This window comes from Onychomys torridus, chromosome 19 (assembly GCF_903995425.1).
Source record: "Onychomys torridus chromosome 19, mOncTor1.1, whole genome shotgun sequence".
NCBI lineage: Eukaryota > Metazoa > Chordata > Mammalia > Rodentia > Cricetidae > Onychomys > Onychomys torridus.
This window is the reverse complement of record NC_050461.1, coordinates 41,735,851-41,752,637: the sequence shown is the minus strand read 5'-3', so window position 1 is coordinate 41,752,637 and position 16,787 is coordinate 41,735,851. Positions and strand designations below refer to the sequence as shown.

Sequence of the window (16,787 nt, the reverse complement as noted above, 5' to 3'; positions counted from 1 at the left end):
TCCCTAACTTGGTGGGGCCACTGTCCCTCAGCACATGCACAAAGCCTCTATCTGTATACTTTGCATGTTTCACTGCTGTGCATTCTACTTGTTTCCATATATTTCCCTATAGCATGTTCCTACCTCTTCCCATACATGAATCCCAATGCTGATGACAGGCCTGTATACAGGGCGAGGGAAAAAGAGATTTACATCCACTGTGATTTAGAATGTTACTCCAAACTACGGCATTTGAAACACCACAGAAGCAGGAAAGTCTGATATTGTCCCCTGAAGCATCTCATAAAGCCTCTCTTGGACAAGTAGAAATTACCACCATTATCTATCGCTAATTGTTGGAAGTGTCCCATACATCTGCTGTATTAGAAGCCTAATTCCCAGTAAACGATGTTGAAGGACAGGATGGTAAGACATGATTAGGTAATGTGGGCTCTGGTTGACTAATGTTATGGCAGAAGAGTGTTGTTACTGAACTTGGTGCCTGATAAAATGGATGTGTGTGGCTTTTTTTGTATTCCTCTCCCTCTGTCTTTGTGTTATCTTGCAATGTCATTCAGCATGGAACACCACGGCACAATTGCTATTACCAGATGAAGACTTCCATCTGGGATTTCTCAGTCTCTGAAACTCTGGGACAGAGAATAACCTGTAGTTTGTCAATTATTCATTTGGAAGTGTTCTGCTACGGCAGCAGCAAATGACTGGGACATCTTTTGAACACATCAGACCCAGAGCAGCATCTTTACAAGCAGGTATTTTATTTCTCTAGTAGCATGAGGTTATATCACAACCTTTCTGTTCATTTCAACTTCTCTAACTGCCCACTCTTCATGAAATCCTTAGCACTAAACTAAATAGGTTTCTCCATTTCCCTGGATTTTCATTTCCTCATGAAAGCCTCAGAATTAATGAAAACTTGTCATTCAATGAGTTTTTGTACATTTGCTAATCTGTCTTCAGCTATGACCCCAGTAATGGGAGGAAAAGGTATGTTTTTCTTTCCCTTGCAATTTGCCCCTCTGCCTCACCATCTACAATTGATGTCCTCTTGAAGTCCCTCTTAAGATAAAATGGCACACAGCTAGAACCCAACATTTTCTGGAGACCCAGTGATGATGTCCTAAATGCCACCTCACTTCTGAAACCCTCTCCATCCTATTTTGGCTAAATATTGGGATGTGACTGTCCCTTAGGTCCTGATAGAATTCTAAGCATCTTTCATTTTAAAAACTATAATTTGGGGGGGGGGGGAGAATCTCTTGTTGACTAGACTGGAGTTGTCTTCTCCTTGTATTATTATTTTTTTTAATTCAAATAAAGTTTTCCTCACCCCCAAACTTTCATCTCTGGCCCCTTCACCTGCATTAGGTGTGAAAAAGTCAGTGTGAGGAAAGCCCATGACAACCACAGTGCATGAATACTTGTGAATTCCCTACTTTTTTGGCCTTAACTATTACTGCATAGCTCTAAGGCTGCTGAATAATGACAGAGCCATAGATAACAAATCCTTGCCAATTAACCTCAGCTGTGCTCCTGTGGCAAGGTAGCAATCTTTACTCATCTTTTAGTGACTCCAGACTGACCCTCGTAGAGATTCTAAACATCTTCCATTCTCCTTAGCATTTAATCCTATTCAGTGCTCACTCAGAGTTAGCAATTGCACACACTCTCATAAACCATGTGCATTCCGGCACTCTGAAATGTAAAGGCACACCAGCAGTGGTGCAGCCTTGATGAAAAATAGTGTGAGGTCCTTTAAAGGAATTAAAGAAGTTAAAAGATCAAGACTAAGTGAATTATTTCTACTAAATAAGTAGAAACCCTACTTCTGGACACAAAGACAACACCAACTTTTCAAAGAGTACATACTCTCACTGCCACATTATGTGTAGGAGACAAGATGTGGAGTCAACTTAAATATCCCATAATACATGAATAAAGAAAATCTCTCACAGAGAGAGAGGGGGGGGTGTATTACTCAGCCTTATAAAAGAAGGAATCCTCAAATTTGAGACAACACAGATGAACTTGAGGACAGTATACTGAGCAAAATGACTCAGATATGCAAAGAGAAATATTCCACGTATTTATACATAGGTCTTATTTATACACAGAATCTTTAAAAAAGTTTAAAAAGTTAGAAGTCAAAAGGATAGTGGCAGAGAGCAGAACGGTGTCTGCCAAATCTGGAGAGAAGTTTAGAAATGGAAACACATCAAAATTGTCAGTTGTAACATGAGTAAGTTCCAGAGCCTTCCTAGATGGTATTGTAGCTATAGTTAAGAGTATGCTGGCTCTTGTAGCGCAGCCCTGTAGTTCCATCCCCTCAGAAGATTGAGGGTAGTGGGCTGCAAGTTCAAGGCCAACTTGGGCAATTTTGAAACCCTATCTCAAAGCAAAAATAATCTTTAAAAGATCTGGGATAGTATGTGTGAGACCCCGTGGTTGGACTCCAGCACTTCCAGTTACAAAATCAAAGCCCAACCAAACAAAAATGTTGTATATATGAAATTGTAGCACGAATTTAAAAATAAAAGACTTTTGCATCCTCTAATAACATGATTATTATTCTAACTCAAATTAAATTTTGGTTATTCATAGCAGTGATGAATTTATAGAAGACACTATAGAAGGAAATTTTCACTGTGGAGGTAAATGCTTTAATTATTTAAATGTGTTGGAAAGTTTCTCTGGAAGCAGCAGTGTTGAAAGGCAGGATTCTTAAGACTGGATTACATCACAGATCCTTAAGGGTGGATTGCATCCTAAGAGCTACATTTTAGCAGCCAAGATTCCTGATAGAAAATGTGTTGGGCTCCCTCTCCTCTTTTTCACATGTGTGTTGTCTTGCCCTTTCATCTCTTACTAAGAAAGGATGCAAGACAGCCTTGGCCCCATGAGGTCCCATCCAGCTTGAAGTTCCTCAGAAACATGAGCCAAGTAAGGGTCTGCTCATGAAACACCAGCATCTGTGGTTTGTTACAGCAGCAAATAAGAGACTAAGCTTGGTTGCCGAGTGTCCCCTGAAGGTCCACATATTAAAGGCAATCTCCAGGGTGTCCTTATGGGAAGTTAGGAGGTCTAGTCACTGGCAGAGTACTCTTGAAGGAGACTATGGGATACTGTCTTTGCCTCTTCTCTCTGCTTTTCTGGCTCAGCATATAAGTATGTTTATTGCATGCTCCTACCATAATGTGCCATCTTTATCAGAGGCCTAACACCTTAGAAGAAGCTATGAGGATTCCTCTCTAAGTATCAGTTGTGGGTTTTTTGTTTTTTGTTTTGTTTTGTTTTGTGAAAATGTAGGCTGCATGTGAAAGGAGAGAAAGAAGACAGCGTGACTTGGATTACATTTGATATCTGTTAGTCTCTTGAGCATAAACTTTGATAAAGCTGAATGAAGAAGTCATTAGGTACAAATTTGGATTATAGAACAGTAATGGGTAGTAAGCGTTGAAAATAATTTTCCTAGGAAAAAAAATCCGCCCCACTTCCTCATGTAAATATTTTATTATCAGTATCATGAAATACCTTCATGAATCATGACAGCTAATTCACACACCCTTAGTCTTCATATAGCTAAACACAAACATTGCCATAAATAATAAGCTGATAGGTTGGTGAAACACATGGGGAGTACTGGGGGCTTAAAATGGGGTTTACAAGTTATACTTTTCAGTGATAAAAACCATTGAGAGTAGGATAAAATATGACCTTGTAGGAGAAAGAGATGAGCCAGTGGTATGAACAAGCCATTTTCTTTTTTTCTTTCTTTTCTTTTTTGAGCTGAGGACTGAACCCAGGACCTTGCGCTTGCTAGGCAAGTGCTCTACCACTGAGCTAAATCCCCAGCCCAACAGGCCATTTTCTTAGCCAGTAAAGGAGATGGGCAATGAGAACTGCAAGAACCCAGATGCTTATGGGAAGGTCACACTCACGTAGTGTGAAAGTATCACTTATTATCACTTTGCTGGAAAAAATAAGCTCGTGTTTAAGCCCATTTTTCGAAGTTAGATGTTAAGAGAATTTAGACGTTGAGTGAAAGATGGATGGGTCACAGATAAAGCATATTTAAAAATAAGATAGCAGAAGGAAAAAGGACTAGGTCTTAAGATCTTACATCTTAAGAGTGTAGGTGAAAAAATTAGAAAGCAGTTAAGTTTTGCCATACCATTTAAGGCAACAGTGTGCCTCTAAGACTCAGTTTTCAAATATAACTAAGTACTTTATAAGAAGTTGTATGTTTAGCTCTGTACTAGGTTGCTTGCCTAGCATGCTCTGTGGTGGGCTGTTTGCCTAGGATGCATGAGGTTCTAGGTTTGATTCCCTGCACAAAGCAGGTGAAAAGGAACAAAAACTTGCGTGTCAAATGCAAAAACTAACCTAATATAGTGATGGATAGGATTGCTGCTTAAGTTAGGAAAGGCCAAACAATCTCATAAAACATGGCTTGAAAAGGGATGTCATCCAGGAAATTAAGGGGCAAGCTGGAATCCCAGAAATGGAAGAGTCACTTGGAAAGGACTACGTAACAGGAATAGTTTGGGATAACTTAGAGTAGTGATTCTCAACCTTCCCAATGCTGTGGCCCTTTAATACAATTCCTCATGGTGTGGTGATCCCCCAACCACAAATTTTTTTTTGTTGCTACTTTATAACTGTAATTTTACTGCTGTTATGAATCATAATGTAAATATCTGTGCTTTCTGATGGTCTTAGGTGACCCCTGTGACAGGATCATTCAACCCCCAATGAGGTTGTGACCCACAGGTTGAGCATCACTGAGTTTTGTTTTGTTTGATTCAACATTGGTAGTAGGAGAAAGGACTTTATACACTCATTAGTGACTGCAAGCAGGCTTCCATTGGCCAAGATTATTAAACATGTATTGATTACTAATTGCTTGGGAATCTTAGAAATCTATTAGAAATGATTATATGTAACGAGAATAAAATTAGTAATTCTATATCATTACTCTAACCTCATCTACTTATTTTGATTTTTCCCATTTAGTATTAGATGTTTACAATTAGATCGGCTCCCTGAACTTTTAGCTATTATCATGAAAATATTAACATTTTATTTCCTCCCAATCTAAATCCCTTTCAAGGATCTGAACGATGTCACAACTGTTTTTTTAAATCAAGCCTTTTTTGTCCCTTTATCAAAGGAGAAATTTCCTGGACAGAAGGCCTAAGCATCTGCAGTGAGGGATCCCATGCTCAGAAGATCCCAGCTCAAATGAAAGCCCTTCATTGTCATTTCGAAATTCTTGGTAATCTTTGAACAGGGGACCCTACTTTTCATTTTTCCTCTGGGTACCTCATCTATGGTCCAAGTGCATCCTGTCTTATTTGAGGGACATCTTCCACTTCGGTTCTATACCTCCCTGTCAGCCTCTTTGCCACCATGGGAGCACACTGAGGATGCTGTTTCTTCCTACTGCCATGTCTTATCTGTTACTCTACCCACCTTCTTTACATGGCTGCTGAATCTCTCCCCCTTCAGGTTCAACCCAAAGGTCGGCTGCTCAAGCAGGACCTGGTTTTCCTTGACTAAAATGGCTCCTCTCATCATTGTATTGCCCTATCCTGATTTCAAGGGCAGAAACCTCACCTCATTTCTTTGTTTCCTTGCTCAATATCACAGATTTCCTCCTCCTATGTAGACGGCAGCAGGAACATCAGTAATCTTGTCTTTCCTGGGAGCAACCAACAAATCCTTAGAGCTAAACACTAGGGACAGATTCTCTCCTTGAACTAGCTACACCTGGGGCTGCTAGCCTTCTACTCTGTTAAAGTTATGACCTATAAAAATAGTACATTCTCAGTTCAAATTATTCCTTCCACCCAACCCTGTTTTCTTTTAAAAGACTTGAACAAACATTATCTTAATTTCTGATAGCTCAAGGCTACCTATTTCTTATGACCCTCACCCCCAGCTTCACTTAAAAGCATATCTACCTGAAGGAACTATGCTGCTCAAAAAAATTACTGTTTGTTCCCATCTAAAGCTGAAGACAAGCCCTGACCACTCCAAGGGGACAGACAGATCAAAAAGGACTGAGGACTCGGAACCTGTGCTCTGGCCCTTGAAAACCATTTCTCTGAAAGGTGATTATCAGGCAAGAAGGGACTGCGTCTCCCATTCTCTAAGCAGACTTGTGTTAACTTCTCTAACTGCAGCTGGTCTCAGGCATCACACCGGCTGCCCTTTGTCACTTTTCCCTTGTCTTCTGCTTACCCTCACTTCCTGTTCCTCTCTCCCCTAGCCAGCAATCTTCTATTAATACACTCATTTACTTCTGGGCACCAAAGTGTACAGACATAACCATTCACACAGGCATATGGACCATCTATTGACTAGAATCTGTCCTTACCACTTCAACTAGCACCTAGCTCTAATAATGACTGACACACTGCAAGAATTCAATTAGTTGATTTAGTAAATAAATTAATAACTGTAATAAATGACTTTCCAAACTTCCTTGGGAGCAATATTTTCTTAGTTAATGTTAGGCATTAAGATTATTTCATCCATTACAATTTAGCAACATTTTCTAGAAATTTCCTCTCCATATATGAGTCTCTATTTACTTAAAATAAGACACCAAGAATTGGAGAATGATGTGTATATTTTATAAGTACAGCTGCCTTTGTATAGGTTTATGATCCAAAAAGTTACTTAATTCTCTAAACCAAAGAAAATACACAACTCTATGAATAAATTTCGGTGTGATTTGGGAGGAAGCTAAGGGATAGCTCCTGATAGAAAATGAACATAATCTCAGGACAAAGCAGCTTTATGTCAAAAGAACCACAATAGCTGGATCCAGTGCTGGGGGTGTGGGAGGGGAGTATGGGAAGATGAACACATTAGCAAATGTGGCAACAACACACGGTGGCAGAGATCTCTTTTGGAATATGACTTGGGATCAAGTATTTTGGCTGTGAAGATACTCATATTCATTGACCTAAATGACCACTTCTAGTCACTAACTCAATGGAAACACAATTTATGTCACACACATAAAGTGCTGCTACCTTCTCAGGAATGCTTTTAAAGATGGCTTATAACAATAGGAGACTGAAGACCTAAATTCAAAGGTGGTTAGGGCAATTAGAGTCATTCATTCAATTAATACTTTGTGATGGGAAGCTTTTGTCTAAGGAAAAATGGGGGGGGGGCAGCTATTTTCTACAAAGTCAAATGAAAAACTCAGGATAAAAAAATACATTAACAGGAAGCATGGCAGTGCATGTCTTGAATCCTGGCACTCAAGAAGCAGATGTAGGCGGATCTTTTTATGTTCAAACCAGTCCAATATACATAGTGAGCTCTAGGCCAGCCAGAGCTACATAGTTTCTTTAAGAAAATTAAGTATATGTGTGTGTATGTATGTATATATATATATATATATATATATATATATATATATACATATACGGATTTTTATATAATTAGGACATGTAAAGCTATTAGAAGATTAGTTTGTTCAGAAACTAAATCTATGAATGATATTTTTGATTTCTCTATTTTTATTTTGATAATGTGTAACTTTATTTTCCCAGAAAACATCCTTTAAAAGACTAAGATAAACATGGTCATTTTCAGGAAATAGTTTCATTTTCAACACAGGTAAGTCAGTATCAGTTCTTAATTTGCTTAAAAGAAGTTTAAAATCAAAGTACCTACTTAAGAAGTTAACAAATTTTACAACAGAGTGATGAAGAATTTTTCTTAATTAATTCAACACAGGAAGCACATATACTTAAAAGAAAACAAAAAATTATGACCAAATATTCTTGAAAGAGGTTTTTTAAAAAAACTTTAAGTAAAAATGAAATGAATAAAAACATCATCCTTGATCAGTGGGTTCAAAAGCTCTGTACTCACCGGGATACAGTATTCCACCATCGGATAATGTAATTTGTGGCCCTTTGCTGTTCTTCCCGAAAAGAAGCAACTCTGGCAGACATCATAATTAAAATGTTTTAGGCTTCTATACCTGTGGTGAAGAAAAGAGTGGCTGTCACTCCTGATACTTAATCTAAACCAGTCACTTGGTAAGGCGCACAAACCATTGGTTCAAATCAACAGTACATTTACCACAACAAGGGAAGTTTGTATCTCAGCATCAATTTAGAAATGACAATTCATCTCTCCAATGATGGGAAAAGGAAGAACATTTTTTGGAATTTATTTATTTACTGAAAGCAGTCCCAGATAGTAGAGGAAGTAGAGACTTTGTTTGTAAGTTTCATAATTTTTTTTTAATTTAAAAACTTTCTTTATTCCTGAGAATTGCATGTAGGTGTGCAATGAAATATGACAAACAGATGCAAATGTGTCTTAAGATTCCTAAACATGCTTGCACATGTTTACACATGATAAGAAGTCAAATATCAATGTCAGAAGATTCTGCATGATATCTGAATGTGGACAGGAAATGCCAGAGGAAATTTATGATAATGAGTTTGATATACATAAATTTAAAATACCAATTAGATTACCAGTAAGAAATGAATATAAAATTCCTTCACAAGAGCATTGGTTTTTACAATGAAAATGTTTAGGTTTTGTTTAAAATAGTCATTAGAAAAAAAAAAAAATACAGCAAGAAATACCCTGTAGGTGGCTGGAGAGATGGTTCAGTGGTAAAAGGCACTGGCTGCTCTTCCAGAGGACTGGGGTTTGATTCCCAGCACCCACATGACACTAGTCTGTAACTCTAGTACAGGTCTTCTGACACCCTCACACATATGCAGGCAAAATACCAATGCACACAAAATTTTTTTTAAAATATACCCTGTCACTAGGAACATGTTAAATAAAATCCTGACTATGTAACGAATACATAATCTTGAAAGAAATATTGTTTTAAGCCTCTCATAGAAAATAACACTACACATTGATGTCTATTTGCAGAAACAACACTCTAAGTTGGGGTCTAAATGGAAAACATCCCCCAAATCTTCCACTCAGGTAAGATGACTGGTGGAACCAAGAAACATACATTATAGCTGTTCTATAGGGGGAAAATATAAATGCTAAGCCTAGCAGAGTCAAAATGGAAAGGTTATGTAAGGCTAGCATTATAAACTGTTGAGTGATGAAGGGCTTTTAAAATGATATGCAAAGCTGTTTGCAAGTTATCTGGAGACAATCTATTTACCCCAGCTGCATTTATGGTCCTGGTTTGACATATCACTTGTACTAACATCTTTCTACCCATTGGCATAGCTTGACAAGTATGATTGACATCGTCTTTGCTTTAGTGGAATCTTGTTTTGTGCTGACGGCTCTTGCCTTTTCTTCATCAGTGAGAAATTCTTGCACTGTCAGCACATTTCAGCAATGCGCTCTGCTAAAAATACTGTTTCTCAGGCTTGCTTGCTGATGGTGGTAAGCAGGGCAATCCAGGATGAAGTCCTGAGCCAGGGTTCCCAGTAGGATATTAAGGGACTGACGCAATTGGAAAGAACACTCATTTTCTCTCCTTACTAAAGATGGAAGTGACATCCAGAAGAGCCAATTTGCTGGCCTGAGGTCACTGTGAATGTGCAAGTCACAAGCTGGGGATAAGAGGGACTCTAAAGGTCAAGATGACCAAGCATCACTGGTCTTGGGTTATCTGCCTTTGCATTTCATTTACATGAAAGGAAATGAAGCCTCTCATTCATTCTGCTGCTGTTGAGTAGCTATGTGTAATTATAACTGAGACAATTCTCAGCTTGGTAAACAAAACACCCTGTATATCTAAGGTTTCACTAAAACTCAATGTGAGGGGCTAGAAAGGTGGCTCATCTTAAGAGCATTGATTGCACTTCCAAAGGGCCCAGATTCGATTCCCAACACCCATATGATGGCTAACAACCATCTGTAACTCCAGCGCCATGGGATCTGACACCTTCTTATGGCCTCCATGGGCATTTCATGCATATGGTCCATTGACATACATGCAGGCAATATAATGCATAGAAAGTAAATAAACTGAGAAAAAATTTAAATTCAATTTGAAAGTAATTACTAAAAACTCCAGCAGTTTCACAAAAGTTCAGTACACAGGAGCTGCAGAGATGGCACAATGGGTTAAGAGTGCTTGCTGCTCTTCCAGAGGATCCAAATTGGGTCCCCAGCACTCATGTTGGATGGCTTATAACCAACAGTAACTCCAATTCCAGAGGATCTGACACCCTCTTCTGGCTTCTATGGGCATACCCACAAACATGCACATACACATGCATACACATAAATAAAAATAAACCTTACACTTAGATATTCATACTTCTCATGTTCCACTTTACAGAAAAGTTCAATATGACTTGTAGTCTTAGTGTATTTCTGTATCAGGCTGACCATAACCAATACATTATGGGCAATAACAGAAAGATCTTGGTGTTTGCTGCGTAAAGCACATACTTCTCTGGACACTTATCTGGTAACTATTCCTAACAGAAATCATAAACCCCAGGAAAAGAATGTAGTACAGTCTAGGAGCCAGTCTAGGAGTCTCTAATGCATCCTTACCTAGACTCTAGTACAGTCTAGGTCTAATGCATCCTTACCCCAAGAGGAGATGAAAGAAACAGGATGAACAAACACTCCACCCTGTGAAAAACATGGTACATAGGCCCTACATGGCCTCCTCCAAGGTCATAAGCCAATGACCTTGACTCAGTGAGAACACTACAAGGTAGACTGGGCCAAGGAGGGCTGGCTCAGCCAAGCATGAGGATCTGAATTCAGAGCCCATATAAAAAAGTTGGGCCTAGTAGCATGCACCTGTAATCAGAGTACTGGGGAAGTGGAGGCAGGAAGATGCCTGGCACCTGCTGGTCAGCTTAGCTGAATTCCAGCTCCAGATCCAGTGAGAGCTCTATATGAAAAATAAGATGGAGACTGACCGACCGAGGAAGATGAAGACATTTGACTTCCACCTCTCGTCTCCATGTACATACACACACATCCTAGAATATGAACATATACACTCACAGAGGAACAGGTGGGGGATGGAAGAGAGACAATATATGTTAGCAGTATTATTAATGGGCAGGTGTAAAGTAGGATTGATCACAATAAACTTAGCAGAGGTGACATGGAGTTATTGATGACCTCTCATCATATTTTACATGTTGTTCCCATCTTACTAAGTTTGATCCCAAACAATGTGGAACAGCCAACAAATTTGATCAAGACTGTGTGTATGTAATCTACAATGCAATTATCCTGCATGAACGTTCCTATGGCCTCAGTAAAGAGTTATTCATAAAAAATTCCCGATTCTGGACTAAAGCATTTATTAACAACTATAAGAACAAAAAGAAGTTTGCACATAGATGAAGAGAAGGAATGCCACTTTAGAAGGATGCACAATGCCAAGTACCACATGAACTCAAAAGGTACACCACCAGATAGGACATGAGGAGGGATGAGAAGCATACCACGAGACAGCACACAAGAACAGAAACCAGTGAGTTCTGCTTTCCCTTATTGCACCTCACCTGAACCCAACAATCGGACATTCTTTGCAGATGTTGCATTTGGCCTGATGTTTTGCAGTCTCGGCAGCTGCCACCCGATGCAGAACCGGCAACCACACCATGGACTGTGGTTCCAAACGCATCCAGTCTATAAACTCCTTCACACTGATCTCTGGCTTGTTGTTATTCTGGGGAAGAAACAAAGTGAAGAACAGCTCATCAGTGAAGCCTCAGCAAGTGCTTCTGCTGCCAATCTACATGAGAGAAAAGCCATGTGACTCCAGTTCAGTGTCGTCACAAATAGGTTCTTCAAGGTCAGAAAATTCTAGAAACTAAAAACAGAAAAAATGCAGGGGAAAAAAGGAGTCATTTTCCATAAAAGAGTGGGGAGGGGGGGAAATTCCTTAATGCTCAGATTTTATTTTTTATTTGTGTGTTTTTTAATGTGCAAATCCACAGGTACACTTTCATGTATGTTCACAGGCATGCAGAGGTCAGTGGCCAATCTCAGGTTCCATTCCCTGCTTTTGAGACAGGGCCTCTCATTAGCCTAGAGTTCATGGATAGGCTAGATTATCTGGCCATTGAACCCCAAAGATCTTCCCGTCTCTGCCTCCTCAATGCTTACAAGCATGTGCCATGTACTACTGCACCAGACTTAAGTGGGTTGTGGGGATATACTCTCAGGTCTTCATGCTTATACAGCCATCCCTTTACAACTAAGCAATCTACCAAGACCATCAATACCCAAAGAGAAAAGAAGGAAGCAAAATAGAAAACACACACACACACACACACACACACACATACACACACACACACACACACACATGCACGCACACTTCCAGGCAACCTTTCCACATACATTCTTTAATTCTGTCAAACTCACTTATCTAACATGGTAAATGTATGAAGGTGAGGACTCACTGGTAACCCAACAAAGTGGAAGGCATTCACAAATGCTGAGTAAAGGGAGTCATTGCTGTGTCTTATCCTTGTACTGTCACACCATCACACTGGAGGCTGACTGGTACAAATATGCTTCACAGGCTCTCAAAGCTTATCAGGATAGATCTCAAGCCTTTCTCAAATCCTCAAATCATTTGTGTGTGACAGCAGGGGAAAATTTCACCAACTGCCTCTTCCCTCTGTGGTTGAGGTCACTCTGCGCACTGACATACATGACCATAAATCATATTTTAAAAAATCATGTAGTATTTTTTCTTTCTAAAATAAGAAAGAAGTCCATTATAAAATGTAATAACCCATGACATTGATTCTCCTCAAAGATAGAGTGTGAGCATTTTTTTTCTCAGCAGTGATAAATCATTGGCTATGCTTTGGAAAAATATCTGTAGGTTTCTAACTTTATGCATATGGATGACATCAGTAGCATTTATAAATGTGCTTATGCACAGTAAGCATTTAAAAAAGAAACTACAGTTCTTTCCCAGGTGAAAATTAGCAACTCAGATCACTGAAAACTTTGTATATGACTCTTTCCCTACAAAGAACATTAAGGCATATTTATTCATTCAATAAACAGGCATGTTTTAAAGTCAATATAAGGTTCAATGTATCATGAAGGGATAAGCATCAGATGTTTATGTTCTTCTGAAGTACATGGGGCAAGCCCCTCTTCTACCAACAAGCAAGCGCTGTCAGAATTCCTTCGGTCAGCACATGTCAAGTCTGCTGGAAACTTGTCTTCAGGTTCTTGGCCTCTAGAACTGAGGAATACATCTCTGTTGTTCATAAGCCATCCAGTTCGTGCATTCTGCTATAGCAGCATGAGCAGCCTAAGACTGGATATAAGGATATAAGGTATGTGACAGGCACAACTTGTCTTCATGAAGCATGGGTGTGCAAGGAAAAGGCAATACTACACAACTAATTACACAATTCAGTATGATGTCCTACTGTAGTGAGCATGAGGAGGGAGAGGACATGAAAGTGGGGAGAGTATCCTCATCTGATAGGGTTTGAGGAGGACATTCAGAGGACTCAAGAGCTAAGTCAACATGGAAAGACAGAACAGGACAAGCAGAGAAGAGAGCATATGTACAGAAAAGGAGAGCATTCCAAACAGAAGACACATTTAGACATGAGAGGGTGTGGAAGCAGGAATCAGGGCATGAAGTGAGTATGATGGAAAGCTGAGAACAAGCAGATGAGTGATAATAAATGAAGACAGAGCCAGGGGCATTCAAATTCAGACATCGCACTTCAATTTATACTTCATGAAAAAGATACATATCTCTATCCAGGTTTTACTATTCTTTGAATCCAACATGCCTTAAGAAACAAAATATCCGCTTAAAGGGCTAGTACCCCACTCCACACTATTTGATTCTAGTCCATCTAACTGATTTGCTTCTTGGAAGCACCTTTAAGTCTCTTTCTCAACACAACCTACACACCCTTGATGCTCATGCTTACCTGCTGGAAGCAGCTTCGAACACTGGGCTCAATGTTACTGCCCCCAAAGGCTGCTACTTCCCCGAGCTGCCGAGGGATCTGGATGGCGTCATGAAGTAGCAGGCCTAGCTGCCGCTGGTCGCACATCTCTGTTGGCCCTGCCACCTCCTTAAAGAGACCTACAAAGAGAGAGAATATGACATTATCATCTACCCACTCAAAGTGTTATCTTATTTAAAACATATCTTCGGTGATGTGGATTGAACTATGTAAACTTAAAAACAACAACAAAAAAAAAATGTGGAGGGTCATGATGGAGACCAGATTTCTATTGAGTTCGAAGGCTCTTAATCTGCTAGCTATGGTCAGATCTACATGACCCAGGGTCCAAGAATATCTGATTTTACTTGTCAATACATATAATCAGAAGTATCTTTTAAAATACTACAATAAATATACATCAGTTAGTTTTATGGTCTTTATAAGATATCCCCTTAAGAAAGAGAATGTGGAAAAATAAAGCTTCGCTTATGATTTGATAAAAGACATAGTTTATAAAGTATACCTTTATATTTTATCAATTGATTTACCAACTTCTGTGTTCACTCACAAAATCAATATTATGTGAACATGCATTTCCTTTTCTTTTAGGTATGTGTATGTTCATATCTACTTTATTTTGCAAATATAAAAATATAAGGAGGTTTAGTTCTTCATTTTAGGAATCTACTAGCCCTATAAGTTATTTTTGTTTTATTCTATGTAATGAAACATATTTTTTCAATTTTAACACTTAAAAAATGTTTGTATCTTTTGCCATTCTTATGCTTAAACAAAAACAGTGTTTTGTTTTGTTTTTCCTAAGTTCCTTAAATCAACAACATTAAAACCCCTCTTCCCAGGATGTTTATCTTGGATCCACTATTGGTAACATTTTGAGGATCACAATTATTATAAGCTCTCCATTCAAGATTCTAATGTAGTAAAGAAAGTCAGTTTTTCAACAGGGAAACACAGCTAATAAAAAACAATTCCTCTGTTACAGAAATTGACACGTTTGGGAGGTGTTTTCAAGTCTAATGCTCAAGAGACATGCTGTCTAAATGCTCTTCATGTGGTAGTAAGAACAGAAGAAAGAGGAGTAAATACTTGGGAGCTTCTACAAAACTATCCTCAACAATATCCGATAAATGAATAGCAGATAAAATGTCATGCTCCTCTTGTCAAAGGAGAAGGATGCCAGTGCTAACAGTGTCAACAGTGGAGTTCCAAGCTGAAGCATACTGAGTGATATTGACACAGTAATTACAATGAGATGCAGCTTCAATTATAAGGACACCTGTCTTCCTTAGGCAGACAGCTATGCTGCTATGTCACAAAGAAGGTGAGATTACTCACAGATGCTAGAGAAGTAAGTGTCACCAAGTACAGTTCTATGTTCTTATTATTATAGTCAGACACAAAAAGCAGTATGAGGATGCAAGAATGGGCCACAACTTGTTTAATTTAAAAAACAACCATCAAGAGGCACAGTGGAATAAGTCAACCCAGAGGAGATGCAAAGAGTTCTTCAAAAGGTGCTTGGTGATTGTGCTTCTGTGAAGCCATCAAGTTCTCGGCCATTTGCATTGAAAGCCAAATCAACTCCAGAGCCATTCACATTAAGTCACAAGTCATAAATACCAGCAGGGTGGAGACTTCTGACTCACAAAACCTGTTTTCCTATGGCTGGCTCTTGCCACTGAGTCTGAAGAGCAATTTGTCTTGAATATTAATTCTCACAAAGAAAATAATCATGAAAAGATGTTCTCACAACACTGGGGAAATCAAGTATGGAGTCAATGTTGCTAAGGGTTTCAATATAAGAAGCAAAACTGAACCTCAGAACATTTCCAGAGTTTTAATATTGAGGGAAAGACTTAGATTAAAGAGTTAACCCAAGAGATTTCTTACTTAATTATATCCTAAAGTGGCATCTATCGTGGGTTACATTAAATAGCAGGAACTTGTAATACTTCCCTTCTTCCTGGGCTGCTTCTTCCTTACCCAAACTAAGCATTTAATGCTGTTTTGCAGAAAATGCAAATCTTGAGCTTGAGTTTGCATTCATTTTAGTGTCCACTCAGCACTATGATGTAACTGTTACTTTTAAAGCCCCCAGTCTTCCAGGAGTGTATGAAATCCCTGAATCACAGATGATTAGAAAGAAAAATATTTCCCTAAGTTTAGAATGCTGATTTTTTTGGTTATTCTTTCCTTTCTCAGTCATTTTAGAAATGCCAAGTTCTCAGCTTTGGAGATCATATCTTTTCCTGGTAATGATGAAGATTTCTGAAGTTCTAAACAAAGGGCCACCAACCAAATTTTATATAAGGCTATTTGTTTTTCTTTTATCTACATGGCTTGCAGGGCTCACACAGAATCATAGACTCCCATCTCCTGATCCCATAGTAAATTTATGCTCCATGCAAATCCACATCTCTTCTCTTAACATTTTTATCAAATTATGTTAGAAAATCATGCTTACGGGTTCTAGGCTTCACACTCAAAATCAAAAAAATCTAAAAGTAATCCATAAAAGTACATGATGTTGAATGCAGCATGTTTTTAGAGAGATGAAATTTAGCTAAGTAATAAGATCAATGACCAAATATCTTCATTTTGGGGAAACAGTTTGTTTTCTTGATTCTGGGGGTGGGACCCAGGGCCTTGTGCATACTTAGCATATGTTGGACCACTGAGCCATCAATAGACCCCCTTACTTCCATCCTTCCTTGTACCCATCTTTTGTCTTCTGATGTCTTCCCATTCATGAATTATTTCCCATCCTTCCTTGTACCCATCTTTTGTCTTCTGATGTCTTCCCATTCATGAATTATCTTCCAT

General features: G+C 38.8%; 1 protein-coding gene across 5 annotated transcripts in view; it reads right to left on the bottom strand.

Annotated features, from left to right (window-relative positions):
- The window catches only part of Utrn (utrophin), a 495,948-nt gene that overhangs the window by 38,304 nt on the left and 440,857 nt on the right, over positions 1-16,787 (bottom strand). For all 5 annotated transcript variants that reach the window (XM_036169031.1, XM_036169034.1, XM_036169032.1 and 2 more), the window contains 3 exons: positions 13,923-14,080; positions 11,505-11,671; positions 7,897-8,008 (listed from right to left, as the gene is read on the bottom strand). In XM_036169031.1, coding sequence (XP_036024924.1) covers positions 7,897-8,008; positions 11,505-11,671; positions 13,923-14,080 — 437 coding nt within the window. The remainder of the gene's footprint in view (positions 1-7,896; positions 8,009-11,504; positions 11,672-13,922; positions 14,081-16,787) is intronic.